The sequence below is a fragment of the Notamacropus eugenii genome, chromosome 1 (genome assembly GCF_028372415.1).
Source record: "Notamacropus eugenii isolate mMacEug1 chromosome 1, mMacEug1.pri_v2, whole genome shotgun sequence".
In the NCBI taxonomy this organism is placed as follows: Eukaryota; Metazoa; Chordata; class Mammalia; order Diprotodontia; family Macropodidae; genus Notamacropus; species Notamacropus eugenii.
The window spans coordinates 641,355,279-641,376,785 of NC_092872.1; the positions used below are offsets into that span (position 1 = coordinate 641,355,279).

Below are 21,507 nucleotides of genomic sequence, written 5' to 3' on the forward strand. Positions count from 1 at the left end.
TTTATTTTCTTCAAATTCTTCTTTTGTTGGGCCTGGGATTTTCTTCCCCAGATAAATTACACTTTATTGCATTAAATGTATACTTTATCCATTTGAGGATATCTCTTGACATACTTGGCATTATGTAATTTTCTTTCTGCATCACTTTTGGTACTTTAATTGTAAAAGCCTTGTGCTTTAAATTCCTCATTTTCTATTTTAGTTGTTTTTATTGTCTTTTTTGAGAGATATGTAAACTTTGGTTCCCTTGGAACCTCTTATTCTACCATCTTGATTCAAAAAATTTCTCATTCTTAAAAGAATACTTTCTGGTGTGGGCTAACCTTAAACTAAGAAGCAACCAAGTTTTGTATAATTGTGGCTGGTAGCCCTCAGCATTTAGTAGCTCTTTCCAGCAAGATATTAAAAGCTTCCTAATGGAAAGAGGAAAATAAAAAAACTGTTTTTTTCTTCTTAATCCCAGTGTTTTTCAAAAATGCATAAAAATTAATTTTCTGTTTTCCAGACTGAAAAAATTTTAATCCTAGATTTATTTTAATATAAGTAATGAAAGAGAGATTATAATCATTCCTGAATAGCTCCTCAGATAATTAGTGTATATCAGCAAGAAAACACAAATCCCAAAACAAACAAAAACAAAAAAACCTTCAAAACCTGTCATGGTCATTATGTAAACAAGGAAATATGGGGCCTTCCCAAAGTTTGGCAGTATATAGCTTGTTCTCCTTAAAGGAGCTTAGAGGAATATTCTATTTTAATATTATTCAGATTCAGAAAATCTCTTAGCCAGATTCTGCATATGACTGTGCTAGTATGTGATATTATATCCAGCTTTGCACAAAAGTGGCATAATAAATCTACATCCATGTACTTTTAGACTGAACTGTGAAAGTAAGTGTCCTCTATACCCATTAATGCCTCCTTTAAATGACACAAGTCCAAGTCCCCTGAGTTTCTGATATTTTCTCTGAGGTTCGGAAGCCCCTCAAGTATTTTTTTTCTATTACCAATCCAGCTTTGAGATACCTCCACCCTGATAGACATGAAAGAAGTAATAATGATGAACAACTCAAGACAATCTGTATATGAACCTGAAGAACGTTTTTGCCTTCCAGTTAAAGAAAACTATCCTTTCCAAGTTACAGAACTTTGGACTATTTAATAACTATTGATTTTTCACCATTGCATTTCTTTTATGATCTAGGACACTCATGCTTTATAAAGCCTCAAGAATGAACACAGCAGAAAAGTCCATTTTTCTTTATTCACATTCATATAAATTCATATAAATATCATAACTACAGACAGTAAATATTTGTAGATCTTCATTTGTATTCAAAATCCATCTGAAACTACTCATTTTTAGTTTCTTCTCACATTTGTAGGTCTTATCTCTATTAACTATGTTTCTGAAGGACATCTTTAGATTTGGAATAAAATTCACACAACCTCTAAATGAGATTAGCATGTGGCTCAGTGTAAGGATGTGAAAGCTCATTCGATATCTCAGGGTGCTATGTTTTCCAGGGAGAGAAGCAGTTATGCAATCATAGGTGAAATCTCAAGCCAATGTGCTGTTTTATCTAAGGCTAGCTTTGGTTTGTGACTTTTTTAAAAAATTATTTCTAACAATTTGCTAATTTTAGTTGTTTCCAGTCAGGGTTCAATCTTTTTGAAAGTACAGGTAATACCCCTACTCACTCACCCTATCTGAATAAACTGTGAAATGTGGCACCAAACTCTAGTCCCTGAGAATGCCCTATCCTTGGTACACTGAATGGATCACCCCCTCTGGACTTGGGTTGGATGGCAGGAGGGTGGGTCTGCCTCTTGGACAACTCTCCTTCTGGCAGCCTCAGGTTACTTAACCGCTGGCATAATGCCTATTGGAAGGCCATCTGTGCTTTCTGATAGTGCTGCAGAAAGGCCCACTGCTGCTCTTGTTCAGCCATCTGTGCCTTTCCCTGGCATGACTGGAGTAGGGTGCCTTACATCTGCCGCTCCTAGGTACTTGATTGCTGAGCAGGAAAGTGCAGAACGGTTTCCCCAGCTCTCTTTTGATTAAAAAGAGTTTTGTATCATTCATCTTAAGGAAACAGACTAACCCACTCACTCCAGATCTTTGTAATGTGATTTCAGACATAAGTAGAATATTCTTTCTTTTAATTCTAAACATATAGAAAAATTTGTGTCCTTATACAATACCTCTCCAATTCTTAAATCCTCCCAAATATTGGTTATCAGATCTAGGTAGTGGCTAATCTTCTACACTTGGCCTTCTCTAAACAGAATGAAGTGCACCCTTCTTGACTACTACAACACATTTGGTGGTATAATTTATATCTTTCTAATTTCCAACTAATTCCAGTTGCATTTAATCTGAGTACCATTGATACAATCTACGTTTCCTATGGTATCATACTGTGTCCTATGACAAGACCATTCAGTTTTGTATGACAGTGTGGGTGCATGCAATTAATATTCATTGAAATCTAAGTGAACAAAAATCTAAACATGACCAACTTAATTTAAATTTCTAATAATTATATTGTAGTATGTTCTTTGCATTGAGCATCATGATATTCTTTTCAGGGAGGAGGATAGGAATAAAAAGTGCTTATATGCCAAAGTAAATAAATCCCTTTTACTATTTGACATTTAATTGAGGGCAGTTAAGTGTACAGAAAATGTCTAAAGCTCCCAGTAAGGTAAATACTGGTAATGTAAAATTTTAATTCAGCTCATGTACATTTCATACTTTTTAAAAAATAAACTGACTTTCATTTTACTGACCTAGCATGGTGAATCCCTAAGATGTTTTATACCAAACATAATATACAGTCCAAATGAATGTAACCTTTTGATAAGGGTGTATATATTGAAAGTTATTTGTTCATCAATTCTGTAATAAGTCCACATTTTAAATGAACCTTATAATTTGTCACATTTATCAAATAACTGTGAAAAGACCTAAAATTTTTTTTAGCCTATGAAAGTATAATTTTGAAAGTTATTTTGAAAGAAACAGTTAATGATATATATTTGCCTTGACCCAGTGATCCTGTTATGGGGCATATTACCACAAGGCTGCCAAAGATGGAAACAAAAATCCCAATATTCACCAAAATATTCCTAACAGTATACTTTTTGGTAGCAAAAAATTTTTTTTTTTTCTGTAGCCATTGGGAGCTTTATTGATGCAACAGCAGTGGGCCTGAGATTTAGCAAGGAGCTAAACAAAGGCAATGGTATAGGAAAAGGATCAGATTTATATAGGATGATTTTAGGGTTTCCTTGTGGGTGTTGGAGATCTAGGATAAGTCTTGCAAGATAAAGGCACAGGGTGAGGACTATGAATGACACATGATAAGGAAATCCCATTCCCCAGGATGAGGGGTGGGGATGGGGAATTTTATGTTCTCCCTAGGAGCAGGGGTGGGGACAGGGAATCTTATGGTCCAGGATAAGGGGAAGTTGTGGTAAGGGGAGACTTTAGGGCACCAAGGGCTTCACAAAGTCAATCAATGTTATTTTAGCTCTCAGGGCACTGTTTCTATCCACATCGTTTCCCCACTCAACCACTAGTTAGGAGAATTCTTTTGGGGGAAAAGGGGCGAAAGTCATTGTCTTCAGTAGCTGCTTCCTGCTGAACAGGGGTAGAGTCCCCTTCAGGGGCCAGAATAGGTTGGGGTGGTGATCATCGTGGGGTGCAGAATGCAGTGTCAACTGAGTCCAGGGTGGTGAGAGGCAAGCCAGTTGGTGACATCAAGGGCAGGTTTAGGCAATCCTAAAAGTTGCTGTGGGTGAGAAGATGCAAAGTGAACCAGGAGGTTAAACAAGCACAAACCAAGTATAAGAGTGAGTAAAATGACAAATAACAGTTACAATGAGGGGCTGCCCAGTTCTTCCTTTGATTCTTATATCTCTGCTGAGGTGAATGACCTTTGGACTGCAAAAGACAGAACAAAAATAGCTAATAGGTAGTTGTTACCTAAAGTAAGTAAAGTGAGTATGAGAGAACCTAGCACCCTTGATGAAAGTCACCTGTCCCAGGAAGAACTCTCAGATGTGCTTGCAGGAATTACATGGCCAACAAGATGTTTCTTGAAAACAAGAAACTACTCCCCCAACTTCAAAAGAAAGAAATTTCGCCCCAGATACAAGTGAATTACAGCTTAATTCACAAAATAAAAAGCTAGACTTTACATAGAAGGTAGAAACCTCCTTAATTAACACTAGAGAATGTTTATCATTTTAATTCCCAATCGGATTCACTCCTCCAACCCCCAAAACTCTCTATGCCCTCCTCAACAAATGTAATCTGATTTATAAGCTTGTAGCAATATCCAGTAGTAGGGAGCCCACAATTCTGTTAAAAAAACCAAACTCCTAGTCCCCTCAAGGAGAGGCAGACAATGATTCTGCCCAGCTGCAAGAAGAAAAGGGAAAGGAGAGGGATAGGACTGAAGACCCAGGCAGGGAGGGAAATTTAAGAATGAACTCCATGTCCTAAGGAAAGAGAACTGGAAACTTCTGGGCTCAATTCTTTCCACCATTCTCCAGAAGTTTTCTCATCCAGAAGATGTCTATATCCCTGTGGCCTTTTGTGAGCTCCTTCTTCCATTGGTGAGTTCCTCTCAGCACCTTCATTTTAAGGAAGTACCCAGGTCAGCCATATTTACTCATCCACTTCTCTCCCAGCTCTGCTCTTAATTCTCCAGATTTCTCTACCACACCCCCACGGGTACCTTCTTCCCTTCCTTCTGCTTTTGAATTCCCTTTTATTTGTTGTGTTTCCCCTTTTAGAATATAAGCTCATTGAGGACATGGTCTATATTTTTCAATAGAGTTCAATTCAATAAAAGTTTATTAAGTACCTACTGTGTGCCAGGAACCATGTTAAGCATCAGGAATGCAAATAAGAAAAAGAAAGACAGTCTTTTCCCTCAAGGAGCTTACAGTCTAATGGGGTGGGGAGGACTATACACAAAAGGAAGCTGGGAAAGGAGGATCCAAGAGGGGTACCTGGTTTGGTGGCACCTTGTTCCATAGAGTTGAGACCAAGCAGAACTGGAAATGGAAAGTGAAGTAAGATAAAATTTTAATTTCTGCCCGTTATAAAGGAAAGCTTTAGTAGGAGTTTATTATTTTACTCCTCCAATCAGCAGAAACTGAGGAAGGTAGGAAGATATTGAGGATCCAAGACTCGAGTTAGCAGTGTGGTGATGGGAGAAGAAGTGATCTACTTATCCTAGGAGAGGCATCTGGTTCTGTGGAGTTGAAGCCTAATATACCTGCAGATAGAAGTGAATGTGAATGCATTTGCTTATATTTGTATTACTAACACACAACACAAATGCCTGGTACCTAGTAAGTGCTTAATACATCCTTGTTTGCTTAATAAATGCTTATTGAATCTATTTAGAGGTCATTCAGTAAAAGGACCCAGGCCTAGCAGACCCTCATGTCCTGCTACATGAGGCGACTGAGACTTGCCAAAAGCACAGTGTTAGAAATCTGTGTAGTTGTGGAAAGGGGAGGAACTAGAGTGAGGTGGATTCCTAAAGGGATGCAAGAGAAGAGCTGAAAGATCTAGAAATTAAGAGACAAAGCTTAAATAAAAACCTAGCCCACAAGCAGATAAACCAGTAAGGAATATTATAGAAACAGAAGGAAGATTGAGTAAAACCTCAAAGAGAAACCAGTGAACTTGGAACAAATCTTGTAACAATACTATCTGATGAAAGTGAGATCCTGTTGACTTCCCAGAGATCCTGGACCAACATCAACAAATTCTAGAATGGCTCAAAAGAGAAATAAAGCCCTTAACAAAATACATCAGGAATGCATTTAGATGAGAAACTAAATCTCTTGATGTAGAATTTAAAAAGCACAAGTACTAGAGTAGGAAAATCTGAACACATGAACGAGAAACTTTCCAAAAAAGTAGCTCTGAAGGAAAGAATAAAAGACTTAGAACATAGAAATATAGAAATGCAGAATAAAACAAAAGGCAATGACATTAAAAGAACACACAGATTCAAAACCAGACCTTGAAGACAAGATGTACATATATTTTTTAAAGATCATTGTATCCCAGAAGTATGTAACAAATCAAAAAACTTGAGTACCATAATACAGAAAATAATATAAGAAAACATCAGAATTTCTGAATACAGACAACAAACCACTAACCAATCAAATCCACAGAAAGAGAAAAAAGTTTAGAATACATAACATTTAGTGGTCAAATTTAACAGTTTTAATTATATTAAATAAATTTTGCAAGCATTCAGGAAAAGGACAATTCCTTTTTGCTCCTTTTGGGAGTCACAATTGTGAACCGCTTTCTCAAAGAGTTTAGTCATGAAAGGAAGGAAAAAGGATAATTGCTAGTAGAGATAGATGGATCAAGTGAAGTTTTTAAAGGGGTGGCGGAAACATAATCACGTTTGTAGGCAGCTTGGAAACATCCATTAGGTAGAGATTGAAGAATAGTGAGAGAGTGAGGTTGACAGAGGGGGCTTTCTGCTGGAAAACAGTCGATCAATAATTATTCAACATTTATTAAGCACCTAACTTGTGCTAGACACTGTATTAAGAGCTAGGATGAAATGGGATCATGAGTGGATATGAAGAAGTTTTGCCTTGGCAAGAAGGACCACCTCTTCATATAAGACAATGGTAAAGGATGAGATCATAAAGAAGGCATTTAAGTGATTTAAAATAAGTAGGAGAGGATAAGAGGGAGCTCCCAAAGAATTATCTCACTTTTTTTCAGTGAAATATGAAGCAAAATGCTCAATTCAAAAAGTCATAGAGGAGGGGAAGCCATGAAAGGTTTGAGCAAGAATGAATAAGTTTGGTAAAGCTGCTGTAATGAGTGAGATAGAGAATACTTTAGTGTAAAAGGATTGTTGTGCTTCAGTGAGGACTCAGTTGAGATTATGTGACATACATTCGTAGTAGATTCAGGCAGGAATTAAAAATTTTGAACAATTTGCTTAACTGAGCAGGTAATGGTAAAAGAAATTACTAGGTAGATAGATTGACAACGTAAGTGTATTAAAATAATTTTTAATAAAGCAGATTAATGAGAGTTGGATAAAAAAGAAGTCTGGTTAAAAAGAAAAAGGGATAAAATCAAATTAGCAAAATTAAAAAATTAACGAAGTAAAATCACAAAAGCATAGATGAAATAAAAATAATTTTCAGAACCAACTATTTACAATTACTTGCTAATAAAACTAATATTTTAAAATAGACAAAATATAGTTAAATATAGAGATTAAAAATAAAATAAAGTACCTGAATTAACAGAACATGGAATGGAGATCTTAAAAAATCTGTTTAGGAAAAAGAGCTACCTATAAAAGGAACTACGTAAATGGGGAAAAAAATCCTTGGTCAAGATGGATTTGTAGGTACATTCTACCAAATTTTTAAATATCAATTATTACCTTGCTACACAGAAGCTTAGTGTTTAGAGCCATTTTGTGCTGCCAGTCAGAAAGTATATTGACTCACAATCAAATTTGAGGAGCTGCAGCTACTTAAGTGTTAGGCTTTTAAACCTTTAATGACTGGAAAGTTACGTCAGTGGCTCAAGTCTTAGACTTCTGAACCAATTGAAACCCATGGATGGTTTCGTTGCCTTTTAAAAAAGTTTAAGAGCATATATAGTGAACCTACTATCATGGTTCCTGATAAAATTACTGATAGATGTCACTTTTTCCATGCCATGAAACCGTGGATACGTCCAACATACACCACATTACTCATAGTAGCACTTTTTGTGACAACAAAGAACCAGAAATGAAGTAGTTGCTCATTAGTTGGGGAAATATTATACAAACTGTGTACATGAATTCAGAAAAACATGGAGAGATGCCTGTGAATTGATAAAGAGTGAAATAAGCTGAACCAAGAGAACAAAATACCCAGTGTTGACAACAGTGTAAATGGAAAGAACAACAAAGTTAAATGTGGGATAATTGTAAAGATCAAGTTTGAGCCCAAAGAAGAGTGGATAAATTCCTCTCTTATGTGCAGAGGTGGGGGACCATAGGTGTGAAGCACTGACTATATTGTCAGATTTGGGTGGATTTTGCTGAGCTGCTTTTTTTAAATCCTTTTTATTCTTTGTTACAAGGGATGATTCTCAGTTGGGGTGGAGAAAAGGATGTATTCAGAAATAAAGGTGTAGGAGCAGGTACATCTCAGCTCTACCCTGTGAAAGGAAAAGTCTATATAAATCAGGTGAAAGGATGAGGGTATGAGTATGGGGTGAGGGGCGTGAGTGACATTTGAATTTTTCTCTCATGTGAACTGATCAAAGATCCATGCAGTTGGATAGGAAAGGGGAGAAGGAAGTAGAGCATAAAGAGGGAGAGTAGATTAAAAAGAGGGATTAGTCTTAAGCATAACAAACTCAACAATGTAGAAATATATTTATAAAACCTTTTTTTTTTTATGATGGAAAAAATTTGGAACTGAATGGTTGCCCATCAGTTGGGGAATGATATTAATGGGATGGAATGTAATTAGGCTGTAAGAAATGATGTTGGGGATGATTTCAGAGAAATGTGGGAGGATTTGGGTGAATTGATGCAGAATGAAGTGAGCTGTATCAGGAGAACAATACACACATACATACATATGTACACACAAAAGTATTCTAAATTCAGAAAGAAATAAAAGGCTAAGGTAGGGACTTTTGGTGGGGGCATAGGTTAAGTAATAGGAAGGCAAGGTAGCAAGTAGAAGTAAAGTAAGGGGAGTCAGGAGGGATAGGAAATAAAAGAGACACCACAAAGATAAAATAAAGATCAGGAGTAGAGTTTATTAGAGGGGAAAAAAAGCAGGAGTAGTAATCATGATCTCAGACAAAGCTGGAGTTAAAATAAATTTAATCAAAAGAGAAAAATAGGGAAATTAAGACTATATGTCAGTCATATTAATCAATATTGTTTTAGATTGTTTAAAATAACTAGATGGTGTAAGGTTGGAATATTGCTGTGGTATAGGAAGTGATGAGTTGGTAGACTTAGGAAGATAGTGAAGGACTTGGACCTACGACTGAAGATGTTATCCACCCTCAGAGAAACAGGAAAAACAAGTATAGTGTGGTCTTACATAAATGCATATGAGTGTGTATGTCTCTATGTGAGTATAGATATCTAAGCATATGTGTGTGTAGGCATATGTATATGTATATGTGTGTGTATATATGTATACATGTATATACATACATATGTATATTCTTAGGGAGGAAGTGTGAAGGAACAAAGTAAAAAGTGCACAGCAGACAACAAAAGAAAACTTACAAGGAAGCAAAGAAAAGATGGACAGGTCTGAACACAATGTGTAGTATTTCTTGAAATGGAAATTTATTGCTGTATATTTTACAACCTCTCATGTTCTGTTGTGCACATGGCAATGCTTTTTTTCTTATTTTGTATTTAAATTTTAGTATTTAAGTTTATAATGTTTCTTTTTCTTTTCTTATTGTGTATTTAAGTTTTAGTATTTAAGTTTAAAATTAATTTTTAAAAAATCATTAGACATTTTTTAATTGACCTTTTAGTTTTGTTTATCAGTTCCCTAGTTATTTCACTTTCATGTTTCTCTTTCACCTCTAATTTTCAATGTTTCTACAAGTTGTTTTAGTTTATAGGCTCATAGGATCACACCTAGAACTGGAAGAAGCCATCTAGTATAGCATCCCCCCACTCCAGTTTTACCATTGAGGAAACTGAGATTAAGTGACTTGACTAAAGTCACATAGGTAGTAAGATAGCTTTTGAACTCATAGGAAATTAGAAAACGCATATGTGACAAAGGGATAACTCAAATCACCTGGAAGTCACTTTGCTAGAATTCTAAAGATGTTTGCCTTACTTTTGGTCCAGTTTTTCTTCTGGACTCTTTGTAGAGCCCTGAATCTTTATCCAGTCTCTCTGTTGCTTCTGTGGACATTGCTGTAGGATGACCTGGGAATACTGCTAGGATGCTGGCGGGAAGATGGGAAGTCCTTCACATCTTTGGAGTTCACTGGGTCCATTTCTGATCAAGATGTGGAGGGAGAAATGAGAGAGGAGGAGTAAGAGGACTCTTAAGACCAAGACCTAGATTCTGCACCTCTCCCATCCTCCCACAGTCATCCAGTGGAGTGCCTCCAGTAGTTAGAATGCTCTCTCCACAGACTCTATAGGGAGCCATGTTTTCTCATTCAGTGTGGAACACTTCTAATTCATTCACTGACTTTCCCTGTGTAGTTTGAAGTCTCTGATTTATTCACACCTCTAATTTGATTGATTTGGTTCATATGTGTTCTCACCGGAAAATGCATCAGAGCTCAGTGGGATGGGATGATTTTGACCTCACCCTTACATTACACATTGATTTCCTTTAGGACTCTAATTTCTGTTCTTATTTAATCAATATTTTAATCTAATTCTTTGATTGATGTTCTGGATCATTCTAGAGATTCTTGGAGTTGTGCCATTGTCATTTTAAGGGCTCATATACTTTCTTGTATTGTATTACTTTCACCTTCCTCAGGGGATATTGACTCACTTTCCTTTGCTCCAAGGTTCTTGTTTTTCAAGACAGCACTTTTCTTCAATTGACTCTTAATTTCTCCTCTTCTGTGTGCTTTTATGTGTTTTCATCAGTCACTGCTGATTTTCTGTTGTATTCTTGCCTTGAATGGCTTTCTTACTATCAATCTTTCCCTTAGATAGTCTCAGTGCTGATTTATGCCCCTTCTGTGACCATTGCTGCTGGTTGTACTCTGTTCTCTCAAATCAGATAATTGGATAAAATCTGTGATGCTCAAGAGATTAAGATGATGCATTAAAATACAGCTGCAAGAACACTGGGAGACTGCTGTAGCTAGACCTATCTTCTGCCTAGTCTTAGACTCACTCCTGTGGGAGTGTCTCTCAACAACTAATTTTCTTCACACCCTAGGCAAACCATGGCAGGGAGGAGTGGTCATAAAGGTGGAGGTATTGATGAAAAACAGTGTTATGAATCATTTAGCATAGGGAAAGATGAAGTGATTAAAAATATGATCAGAAAATGGCATCATGGGGTTCATGAACATAGAAGTGGAACATTTGTGTGATGGCTGGAACAAAGACCCTTTCTCTTTGTAGCTGAGGGTGGAGGAATAGATCATGGAAATTGAAGAGATGAGGAACTAAGTTAAGGTACTTGAGGGAGCATCACTGTGAATGCTGAAGTCCCCTCATGTGAGGGCAGGAGTTGGGGCAGAAAGATTGTCATCTAGATACTAAACTCATTGAGGAAAGAACGAAAATGTCCTGGGGGGTTGATAGACAACAACCACCAGGATAAATTTGAATAGCCTGAACCTCAAAGGGAGAGAATTGGTAGAGTAGTGATTGTAAAGCTAGAGTCTGCAAGTGAAAATAGGAGGCAAAACATATTGCAGCTGTCCTACCATAACCAGTGAATTAGGGGATATGAGTGGAAGTGCAACCAGAACTCAAAAATGGTGGCCACAGATGCATCATGAGAGAGTCAGTTCTCAGCGAGTGTCTGAGGATGAAAGGAGTGAGAAAGGGAGGGGTTTATTGTGATGAAAGGCAATGTGTTAATTATGAGACAGGCATTCCAGGAAGCACATTAGAAGGGGTGAGTACATCTGCAGTGGGACATGGTTGGGAAAGGGTTCAATTGAGAAGGGGATAGAAGTAAGGGAGTGGGCAAGTGGGTTAGGGCATGGGGTTTGTACTTAGGTAGCTGGAATTTCAAAATCACTTCGATCGAGAAGAGAGCAGAATGGGGGTATGCTAAATTTTGAGAAATCAATCCAGGTAGAGGATTAGTGGTGAGGGAAAAGTGTTTTGAAGGTGACCAGTGATTATCCAGTTTTACTTTCTAATTTATGTTTTTACATAATATATTTTATTCTGTCCCCAGGCTATTTTCACACCCTTTTAAGTTTTCTTCTTGATAGAGGTCAGAAATGAGTATCTAGTTTGATGATTACTGACAGCAGCAGAACACAGTTTTCCAACAAGGAAGTAGAATGCCTCCTTAGAGAATGGACTCCCTGACCACTGGCAGGGGTTTAAATTAGAGGCTGGCCAAGCACATGCCAAAGATGATGTAAATTGGACGTAAGGCTGAACTATATAACCACAAAGCCTCCTTCCAACTTTTAAAATTTGTCATTCAATATGGTGTACCATTCCACTAAAAAAAATCATTTTCAGATGATGATAAGAACTCCCCAAAGAAACTAGTACACTTGAGCATATGATTTTTTTGATAAAAGTAACTGTGAAAATATTTGATTAAAAGTTTATTCTATCCCCCAGGTTTGAAATAAATTATTAAAATAACTTCTTTTTCTTTCATTAATATATCTGATGGCTATAGTTGAAAGAGCCAAAACATTGCACTGAAAAAAGAAGACTGACAAAATTAAAATATAACAATACAATCATCAGTCCTTTCTGTTCTATAGCCCAAGCATTTTTTTTCCCTTTTCAAATCTCTTTTGTTATCTACTCAAGATTCATTTTAAATTAATCTTTTATTTTGCTTTATTCCCAAAGGACATCCATTACTTTGCAATAGATAAGGGTGAATGGGTGCTAGCTGAAGTGGCAAAGAAACGAGCTAACGACATTGATGCAGAATCAATAACTACTGGAGTTGGTAAGAATTAATACTGTTAAAAAAAAAGGCCTTTTTTGTTTTAATCAATACTTGCTTTGTCTTGTTGTTATGCCTGGTTTCTAGGACACTTGGCTAATTTGAATTGGTTTCTTGGGGAAAGAAAGCATCTTTATTTAGGTAAAGAATTAAGCTTCTATTGCTAGTACAATCTTGATACAAAGGTTGGAATGGTGGTAATTAATAAGCAATGATTGTTGCAGTAACAATAGAGAAAACAAAAAAATGGTTTTATTAATGGGATTTGGTAGAGATTGCATATTAATATCAATGGTGTTAATATATTTGAGACCTTAGGTAGATATATTTCAAGTTTGAGTGAATCCTCATTTCAAAGTTGATGGAAGTAAGATCCTTTTATTGTACATGACAGTGTTCACATCTTCTGCCTGGATTGGGTCCATAATTCCCTTATCAAAGAACTTTTTTTAAAATGACAGAAATGAAATTGAAAATTATTTCCACTAGTTACCCTGTTTGGGCTTCCCACTGCTTTGTCCAATTTACCTTCATTTTGGACCTTGCACATTAGTCATTCCATGAAAATCTTCTTCCAAGTCTCATCATGGCATAGAGGTGATGACTCTAATTTCTCAACAAGGGGAAAGAACTTAGTTCCAGACCTACTAATTATTTTCATTTCAAAATATAATCAAAGGTGTTAAACTAAATGTAAAGATGGATGAATAGTAAGAACAGAAAATAAAGGGGATAGGTAATGATGAGGTGTTAATGTATGACAAGGTATTAATACCTTGCTACCCCATTACTAAGTGTGAAGTTTTTCCTAAAAGAATTGGAAGCACAGCTTGCTTTTGGCTTACAGAAGATTGGTGTGCCCTGGGTTGATTTTAAAAAGCTGTCTTGCTAAACTCTGGGGTCAGTCATACTTGGAGCAGTTTTGTGGAAGGTGACTCTTAAACCTACATCAGAGAACAGCAAGGGTTCAGGCCAAATCAACCATGGAAGCAAAACTACTCATTCAGTAGGAGACTGGTACTACATCCAGTGAGGAGGAGAGTTAAATTCTCTCTCGACACCCACTGATACAAAGAGGGAGTCAAGCAGAACAACTTGAGGCAGGGTCCAGCCCTAAGAAGAGGACCTCTGGCAGCAGAGAAGAGAGCCAACTCTTTTTTTTTTTTTTTTAATTTTTTTTATTAAATTTATTTATTTAACTTTTAACATTCATTTTCACAAAATTTTGGGTTACAAATTTTCTCCCCTTTTATCCCCTCCCCCCCCAAACACCAAGCATTCTAATTGCCCCTATGACCAATCTGCTCTCTCTTCTATCATCCCTCTCTGCCCTTGTCTCCATCTTCTCTTTTGTCCTGTAGGGGCAGATAGCTTTCTATACCCCTTTACCTGTTTTTCTTATTTCCTAGTGACAAGAACATTACTCGACAGTTGATCCTAACACTTTGAGTTCCAACTTCTCTTCCTCCCTCCCTCCCCACCCCTTCCCTTTGGAAGGCAAGCAATTCAATATAGGCCATATCTGTGTAGTTTTGCAAATGACTTCCATAATAGTTGTGTTGTATAGGACTAACTATATTTCCCTCCATCCTATCCTGTCCCCCATTACTTCTATTCTCTTTTGATCCTATCCCTCCCCATGAGTGTCGACCTCGAATTGCACTCTCCTCCTCATGCCCTCCCTTCTATCATCCCCCCCACCCTGCTTGTCCCCTTATCCCCCACTTTCCTGTATTGTGAGATAGATTTTCCTACCAAAATGAGTGTGCACTTTATTCTTTTCTTTAGTGGAATGTGATGAGAGTAGACTTCATGTTTTTCTCTCACCTCCCCTCTTTATCCCTCCACTAATGAGTCTTTTGATTGCCTCTTTTATGAGAGATAATTTGCCCCATTCAATTTCTCCCTTTCTCTTCCCAATATATTTCTCTCTCACTGCTTGATTTCATTTTGTTTTAAAGATATGATCCCATCCTATTCAATTCACTCTGTGCACTCTGTCTCTATGTATGTGGGCGTGTGTGCATGTGTAATCCCACCCAGTACCCAGATACTGAAATGTTTCAAGAGTTACAAATATTGTCTTTCCATGTAGGAATGTAAACAGTTCAGCTTTAGTAAGTCCCTTATGACTTCACTTTGCTGTTCACCTTTTCATGGTTCTCTTCATTCTTGTGTTTGAAAGTCAAATTTTCTTTTCAGCTCTGGTCTTTTCATCAAGAATACTTGAAAATCCTCTATTTCATTGAAAGACCATTTTTTCCCCTGAAGTATTATAGTCAGTTTTGCTGGGTAGGTGATTCTTGGTTTAGTCCTAGTTCCTTTGACTTCTGGAATATACTGTTCCATGCCCTTCGATCCCTTAATGTAGAGGCTGCTAGATCTTGTGTTATCCTGATTGTATTTCCACAATACTTGAATTGTTTCTTTCTAGCTGCCTGCAGTATTTTCTCCTTGACCTGGGAACTCTGGAATTTGGCCACAATGTTCCTAGGAGTTTCTCTTTTTGGATCTCTTTCAGGCGGTGTTCTGTGGATTCCTTGAATATTTATTTTGCCCTCTGGTTCTAGAATCTCAGGGCAGTTTTCCTTGATAATTTCATGAAAGATGATGTCTAGGCTCTTCTTTTGATCATGGCTTTCAGGTAGTCCCATAATTTTTAAATTGTCTCTCCTGGATCTATTTTCCAGGTCTGTTGTTTTTCCAATGAGATATTTCACATTATCTTCCATTTTTCCATTCTTCTCTCTTTGTTCTGTGATTTCTTGGTTTTGCATAAAGTCATTAGCCTCCATCTGTGCCATTCTAATTTTGAAAGAACTATTTTCTTCAGTGAGCTTTTGAATCTCCTTTTCCATTTGGCTAATTCTGCTTTTGAAAGCATTCTTCTCCTCATTGGCTTTTTGAACCTCTTTTGCCAATTGAGTTAGGCTAGTTTTCAAGGTGTTAATTTCTTCAACATTTTTTTGGGTCTCCCTTAGCAGGGAGCTGATCTGCTGTTCATGCTTTGACTTCATGTCTCTCATTTCTCTTCCCAGCTTTTCCTCCACCTCTCTAACTTGATTTTCAAAATTCTTTTTGAGCTCTTCCATGGCCTGAGCCCATTGGGTGGGCTGGGACACAGAAGCCTTGATTTCTGTGTCTTTGCCTGATGGTAAGCATTGTTCTTCCTCATCAGAAAGGAAGGGAGGAAATGCCTGTTCGCCAAGAAAGTAACCTTCTATAGTCTTATTTCTTTTCCCTTTTCTGGGCATTTTCCCAGCCAGTGACTTGACCTCTGAATATTTTCCTCACACCCACCTCACCTCCTGATCCTCCCAGCCCGTGTTTGTGGTCTGAGATTCAAATGCTGCTTCCAGCCTCAGGGCTTTTGGCGGGGGCAGGGCTGCTATTCAGTATGAGATTATGTTCTGGTGTTGAGGTCGAGGCAGGGCCACCTCTCAGGCTCAGTTCCCTCAGGGGGTTTATGCGCAGACCTTCCGCAATGGATTCAGGCTCCCGCCCACTTGGGGAGCCCCTGTCTGCAGCCGCCTCTCAGCTTCTACCTCCCGGGGGGGGGGGCCTGAATTATGGGGGCACCCCACTCCCCTCTCGACCCGCCAAAGAGACTCTCTCACCCACCCCTTTCACCTGTGGGTGGAGGGACTTGTGGGGCCGCTGGAGATCCCGTCCCTGAAGCCTGCTCGGATCTGTTTCTCTCGGTGCCGCAGCCGTGGCCGCAGCAGGTCTGGGCTGGGCTTTGTGTCTGCAGCGCGACGGACCTTTTGCGAGAGGTTTGCAGATCCCTCTGTGGGTGGAGGGACCCGCGTGGCCGCTGGAGATCCTGTCTGTGAAGCCTGCTCGGATCTTTTCCTCTCGGTGCCGCGGCCGCGGCAGGGCTGCACTCAGCTCCCAGTCCCGGCGCCCAGTCCGCAGCGCGAAGGACCCCCCCGCGAGAGGTTTGCAGGTCTCTCTGGAACAGAAATCCCCCTCGCTCCAATGTTCCGTGGCCTCTGGGTGCGGAATTCGCCGTGAGTTACTTCCCTGTAGCCATTCTATGGGTTGTGGGTTCAGAGCTATGTGTATGTGCGTCTTTCTACTCCGCCATCTTGGCTCCGCCCCCCCTCAGATACTTCTTAGTTGTGTCGAGAGCCAACTCTTGAGAGCTATCAAGAGCTGTGGACCCTGAGAGCCCAGAGTCTACTTTAGCAAGTCACCTAGAAAGGGTAATAGGCTCAGAGGGGAACAGCATGAGGGTATCACAAAGAGAATGAAGATGTGTTTCCCACATTTGTGCTTCACCATCATTGTAATTTATGCCAACTCTTCCCAGAGAATCTATATGTGTGGGAAGTTCATCCCAGGTTCGTGGGGGAGTGTTTTGTAGCTACTATGAATTCCATTGCTTTGAATTAATTGTATTTATTAAATTAATGTTAAGAGGAAAATCACTGGAAGGGGATCATGAGGTACAGTTTTAGGAGTACAGATTCACAGGGTATCTTAGGACCTTGGAATAGCAGCTACCTTTTGGGTACCCAATCTGTGATACAAATGCCAGTTCGGGGGAGTATCCTAGAAGGAGTGTTTCAGTCAAAATTATGCCAGTAGTATGCATTTTATGACAGATTCTAGTAAGCTGCAAGAGATACAGCAAAACACTGTATCTTCTATATGAGCACCAGCCTACCTAAGTGTGGAGAGGCTTATTAAAAGAAGTTTGTCCTCTAGATGTTGGCTTTTTGGCCATGGTAACTCATTAAATAAAAGAAAATATTCCATAATTTTGTAACCACTCCTACTTCCACAATTATAGAGGTAGAGTGACAGAAAAGAATGAAAAGAATCAGTCTTTTAAACCACTCAAAAATAATAATATACTTGATTGGCAATCTTTGTTCAACTTCTGTTGCATTAACGTTTATTAAACAACTACTGTGTGAAAGTCATCATGATAGGAGATAGAGATATAAAGACAAAAATAAGATATCCCTGCCTTCAAGGAGCTTATTTTCTCCAACGAACAACTTGCCACTCTAATGAGAGAAGTGAAGCATGTCCAAATGAACTTTCTTATTATAAAATAAAACCAGAAAACAAGAGTTTCAGCCAAGTGGCTCATAGGTTCTTTTCCAAGACACAAATAAAGGAGTTATTTTCATCATGCACCCAAAGATAAAAGCATCATTTCAGGAAATACCTGCTCATCTCACTTTGCACTGTTCGTTATGAAATCACACAAACATTCCAAAATGAAGTGATTATAGTTTATGTACCAACAATTTTTTCTACAAGATAAAATAGAGAAACTCTTTGAAGAACCTTATTAGACCATCCAATCTAAATTGATGTTTATTTTGGCAAATATATGTTGAAAAATTCAGTTCAAGATCAATCAAACAAAACAGACCATACTGACGAAATACTCAAAAGCCGTCTACCTGTCTGTACATCAAGAATATTTTTCAAGAACAAAGTGAATATGACAAGCATGTATTAGCATCACCCAAAAAATGAAATTGACTCTCCTTTAATTTTTTTTTACTTTTTATTATTATCAAATGCCAGGCCTAGAGGCCTGAGGGCTACCCGAGTCTTACCTTACCTGTCCCAGGTCTTTGGTTGGCCAAACCGTATAAACGTATGAGAGAAGAGACTTTCCGGAGTCGAACAAGGGTTAGGCTTTATTCAGGGTCCTGGTTACATGTGCAGGGGGAGCTCTTCCTTAGGAGGGAGAGAGAAATCTCCCAAGGAGGCAAAGATCTTACGGTAAGAGATTGGAAGTAGAAGTGTAAGGGGAGAGGGGGGGGAGGGGAGAGCGAAGAGAGGAAAAATGGAGCCTTCTGTCCTGTCAGGGCCCTTCCGCGCTAAGAGCGCCTTCAGGCTTTCCTGACCCTAATTAAGCTCTCTGGCCATGTAGTTTGCACCTGAATACCGTGCCTGTTAGATAACAATAGGTGTGCCCAGACCCGGGCCAATCTCGAGGGCGGGGAGAGCTCTCTCCCATCACGTTTCTCACGGGAAGAGGTGGAAATACACGAGATAGCTTGGTCTCACTCCTCGATTCCCTGCTGTTTTCTGGGGGGCCTCATGAGAACTCTAAGATTTAGAAGTTCCCACCTTTACCCGCCCGAGACTGTCCACATGGAATTGAGCTTCCATCCCCAACAATCAAACACAAATAAACATGGACATTTCCATTTACAAAAAATCTGAAAAATTTGTATTAAACCATTAATTTTGTTTATACACTTACTATGGTTTTTTTTAACATTCATTTTTTATTTTGAGTTACAAATTTCCTCCCTCTTTTTAGTCCCTCACCCACCCATTGAGAAGGCAAGTAATATAATACCTGTTATAAGGGTTAAATCATACAAAACTTTATATTTATTATATGCAAAAGAATTGCCACAATTAGAACGAAAGTACTTAAAAAGTTCCTTTGCCAGCAGACACTTTATGTCATTGCCATGAGTAAAGACATTGTAACCAAGTGAAATATGCTCATTTACAAAACTGTTGAAGAGGAGGATGGAAGATTATGACCAGTATTGCCACATGAAAATGTGAAAAGCAGTTGCAGTGAAAGTAAGCCTGGTATGAAGGACAACTAAGCCAGATCTCCCAGAGATCATTTGCTCATAGAATTTGAAAGAGAACATTAAACACAAATGAAATGGAACGAATCAGCTGGCATTTTATAGTAATCCATTTTCATTAGCAATGATACTGAAACCAGCACACTTACAATCTGCTAACCCACTAATCAGTAATGACGGTAATGGCAGTTGGCATTTCATATAGTGCTTTAAGGTTCACAAAGCACTTAAACATTTTCTTATTCAATTTTCATAATAACCCTGAGACAGAAAATTGGATGTATTATTATCCCTAGCTTACATATGAGTAATTTGAATTTCTAAGAAATTATTGAATTGCCTATAATCTCACCAGAGAATCTATGTTTAAGTTCGGGTTCTGATCCAGGCCTCTTCTGACTAAAAGGTCTCCCTTAAACCATACTCACCTGTGTGGACATGTAAAACTTGAGAAATAGAAGTTGAGAAGAGCAGTCAAACCTGACCAAATACATACAGAAGAATCTATGCCAAAGGAGACACTTTTTAAAGACAATAAGGATATATTACAATATACTTCCAAGAAGGAAAGATTCTGAAAGAATAGAAAAAGATCATAGACACTACTTTTACCAACAAAAAAGGCAACCAAGAGATATCAACAACTATTGACTCATTACTTTATTTTCTTACTTTATTTATTTTATTATTTATTGACTTATTACTTTATGTTATTACAATAAAATCTTTATGGTCTATGTATCTCTAAAGAAAATATGAGAAAGGAAAAGATAGGCTTTTATTGGTGATTTTTTTTACATCAGATTACATCTTTATACTAATGAGAACAGAATGCGTAAGCTCTCATTGTCTATAGTTTAAAGTTTTTAAAGTCCTTTATATTTGAACTAAAAGAACAAAACTCAGCTGTAATGGTTCTCCTTAAATAGTTGTCTCCCATATATACATTGAAATCTTATAAGATCCTATGACTGCTGTGACTGCAGAGAATATTTTGTTCAATGACCTGTTGAGTTTTAACATCAAGTGAGTCACAAAACAGGGAGACATAAACTCACTGAAGGTTTTCAGCCACGGAATTCTATTGATAGTGAGGTTCTTGGGACTCACAGTTAACACTGTGCTTTTTACATTAAGCTTCAGAATACTGCAAAGCTTCTTCCTCAATGAAATCCATAGTCACTCAAAAGATATTAGCCAAGGTTTCTGCCTTGGAAAAACAAAGTAGATGAAAAATACTGTATTATGATTTACAGTGCATAATCAGGCTTTTGAGTTAATTGTTTGTGAGTATTTTCATGTGTGCCTTGGGATAGACAGCATGGTGGAATGGGATAGAAGGCTGGCCATAGAATCAAGAAGACTAGAGGAGGGAAAAGGGGCAGGCAGAGGGGTAGGAGAGGTACAGGACTTTGTAGGAGCTCCAGGAGCTCATGGGCCTGAAAGAAGAGGATCCTCAAGCAAGGGGATTCAGAGGGAATGTCCCCTGGGAGCAGCCAAGCCCCAGCTCAGTTTTAGAGAAGGGGCAGAGCCAATATGATGGGATAAAATCAGGGACTTGCTTGAGTTCTTCCCACAAACTCAGCCAAATACCCTGTAAAAAATGATTCTAAACAAATTCTGGAGCTGCAGAACCCACATAATGGCAGAGTGAAGCAAATCTCTAGCCCAAAACAGCCTGGAAGGTTGACAGGAAGCATCTGTCACACAAAGTTGGGAGCAAAGCACAGTCCAGCATGGGCCACCCAACAGGCCTCAGAGGGACTGAATCACTGGCAGCTGTGACGGTTTCCAGATTTCTTAACCCAGAAACACTGAGAACATATTGGAAGGTCAGTGGAAAAAACTTGTTGAATCTGCATGAGAGAGTAACGTGGTCAAGTCCCAGTCTCAGGGCAACCGAGGGGGCAGGGTAGAGGAGCCTGCAGCAGTTGTCTCTGGAGCTCTAGTTCCACAGATTATGGGGGAATTGAGTAGCTGACAGTATCCCTCCCCACTCTTACAGGAAGTAGAGAACTACCTTGACAAAGAGCTCAAAAGTCAAGTAATTGGCTGGGAAAATGAGCAAACACGGGAATAAAATCAGACTATAGAATCTTACTTTGATGACAAGGAAGATCAAAACATACAACTAGAAGACAACAAAGTCAAAGCTCTATCTAACGCCTCCAAGAAAAATATGAATTGGTCTCAGGCCATGGAAGAGCTCAAAAAGGATATTGAAAATCAAGTA

General features: G+C 38.4%; 1 protein-coding gene across 3 annotated transcripts in view; it reads left to right on the forward strand.

The window, feature by feature from the left end:
- WDPCP (WD repeat containing planar cell polarity effector) overlaps positions 1 to 21,507 on the forward strand; it is a 375,521-nt gene that overhangs the window by 259,895 nt on the left and 94,119 nt on the right. For all 3 annotated transcript variants that reach the window (XM_072635424.1, XM_072635425.1, XM_072635427.1), the window contains exon 15: positions 12,594 to 12,696. In XM_072635424.1, coding sequence (XP_072491525.1) covers positions 12,594 to 12,696 — 103 coding nt within the window. The remainder of the gene's footprint in view (positions 1 to 12,593; positions 12,697 to 21,507) is intronic.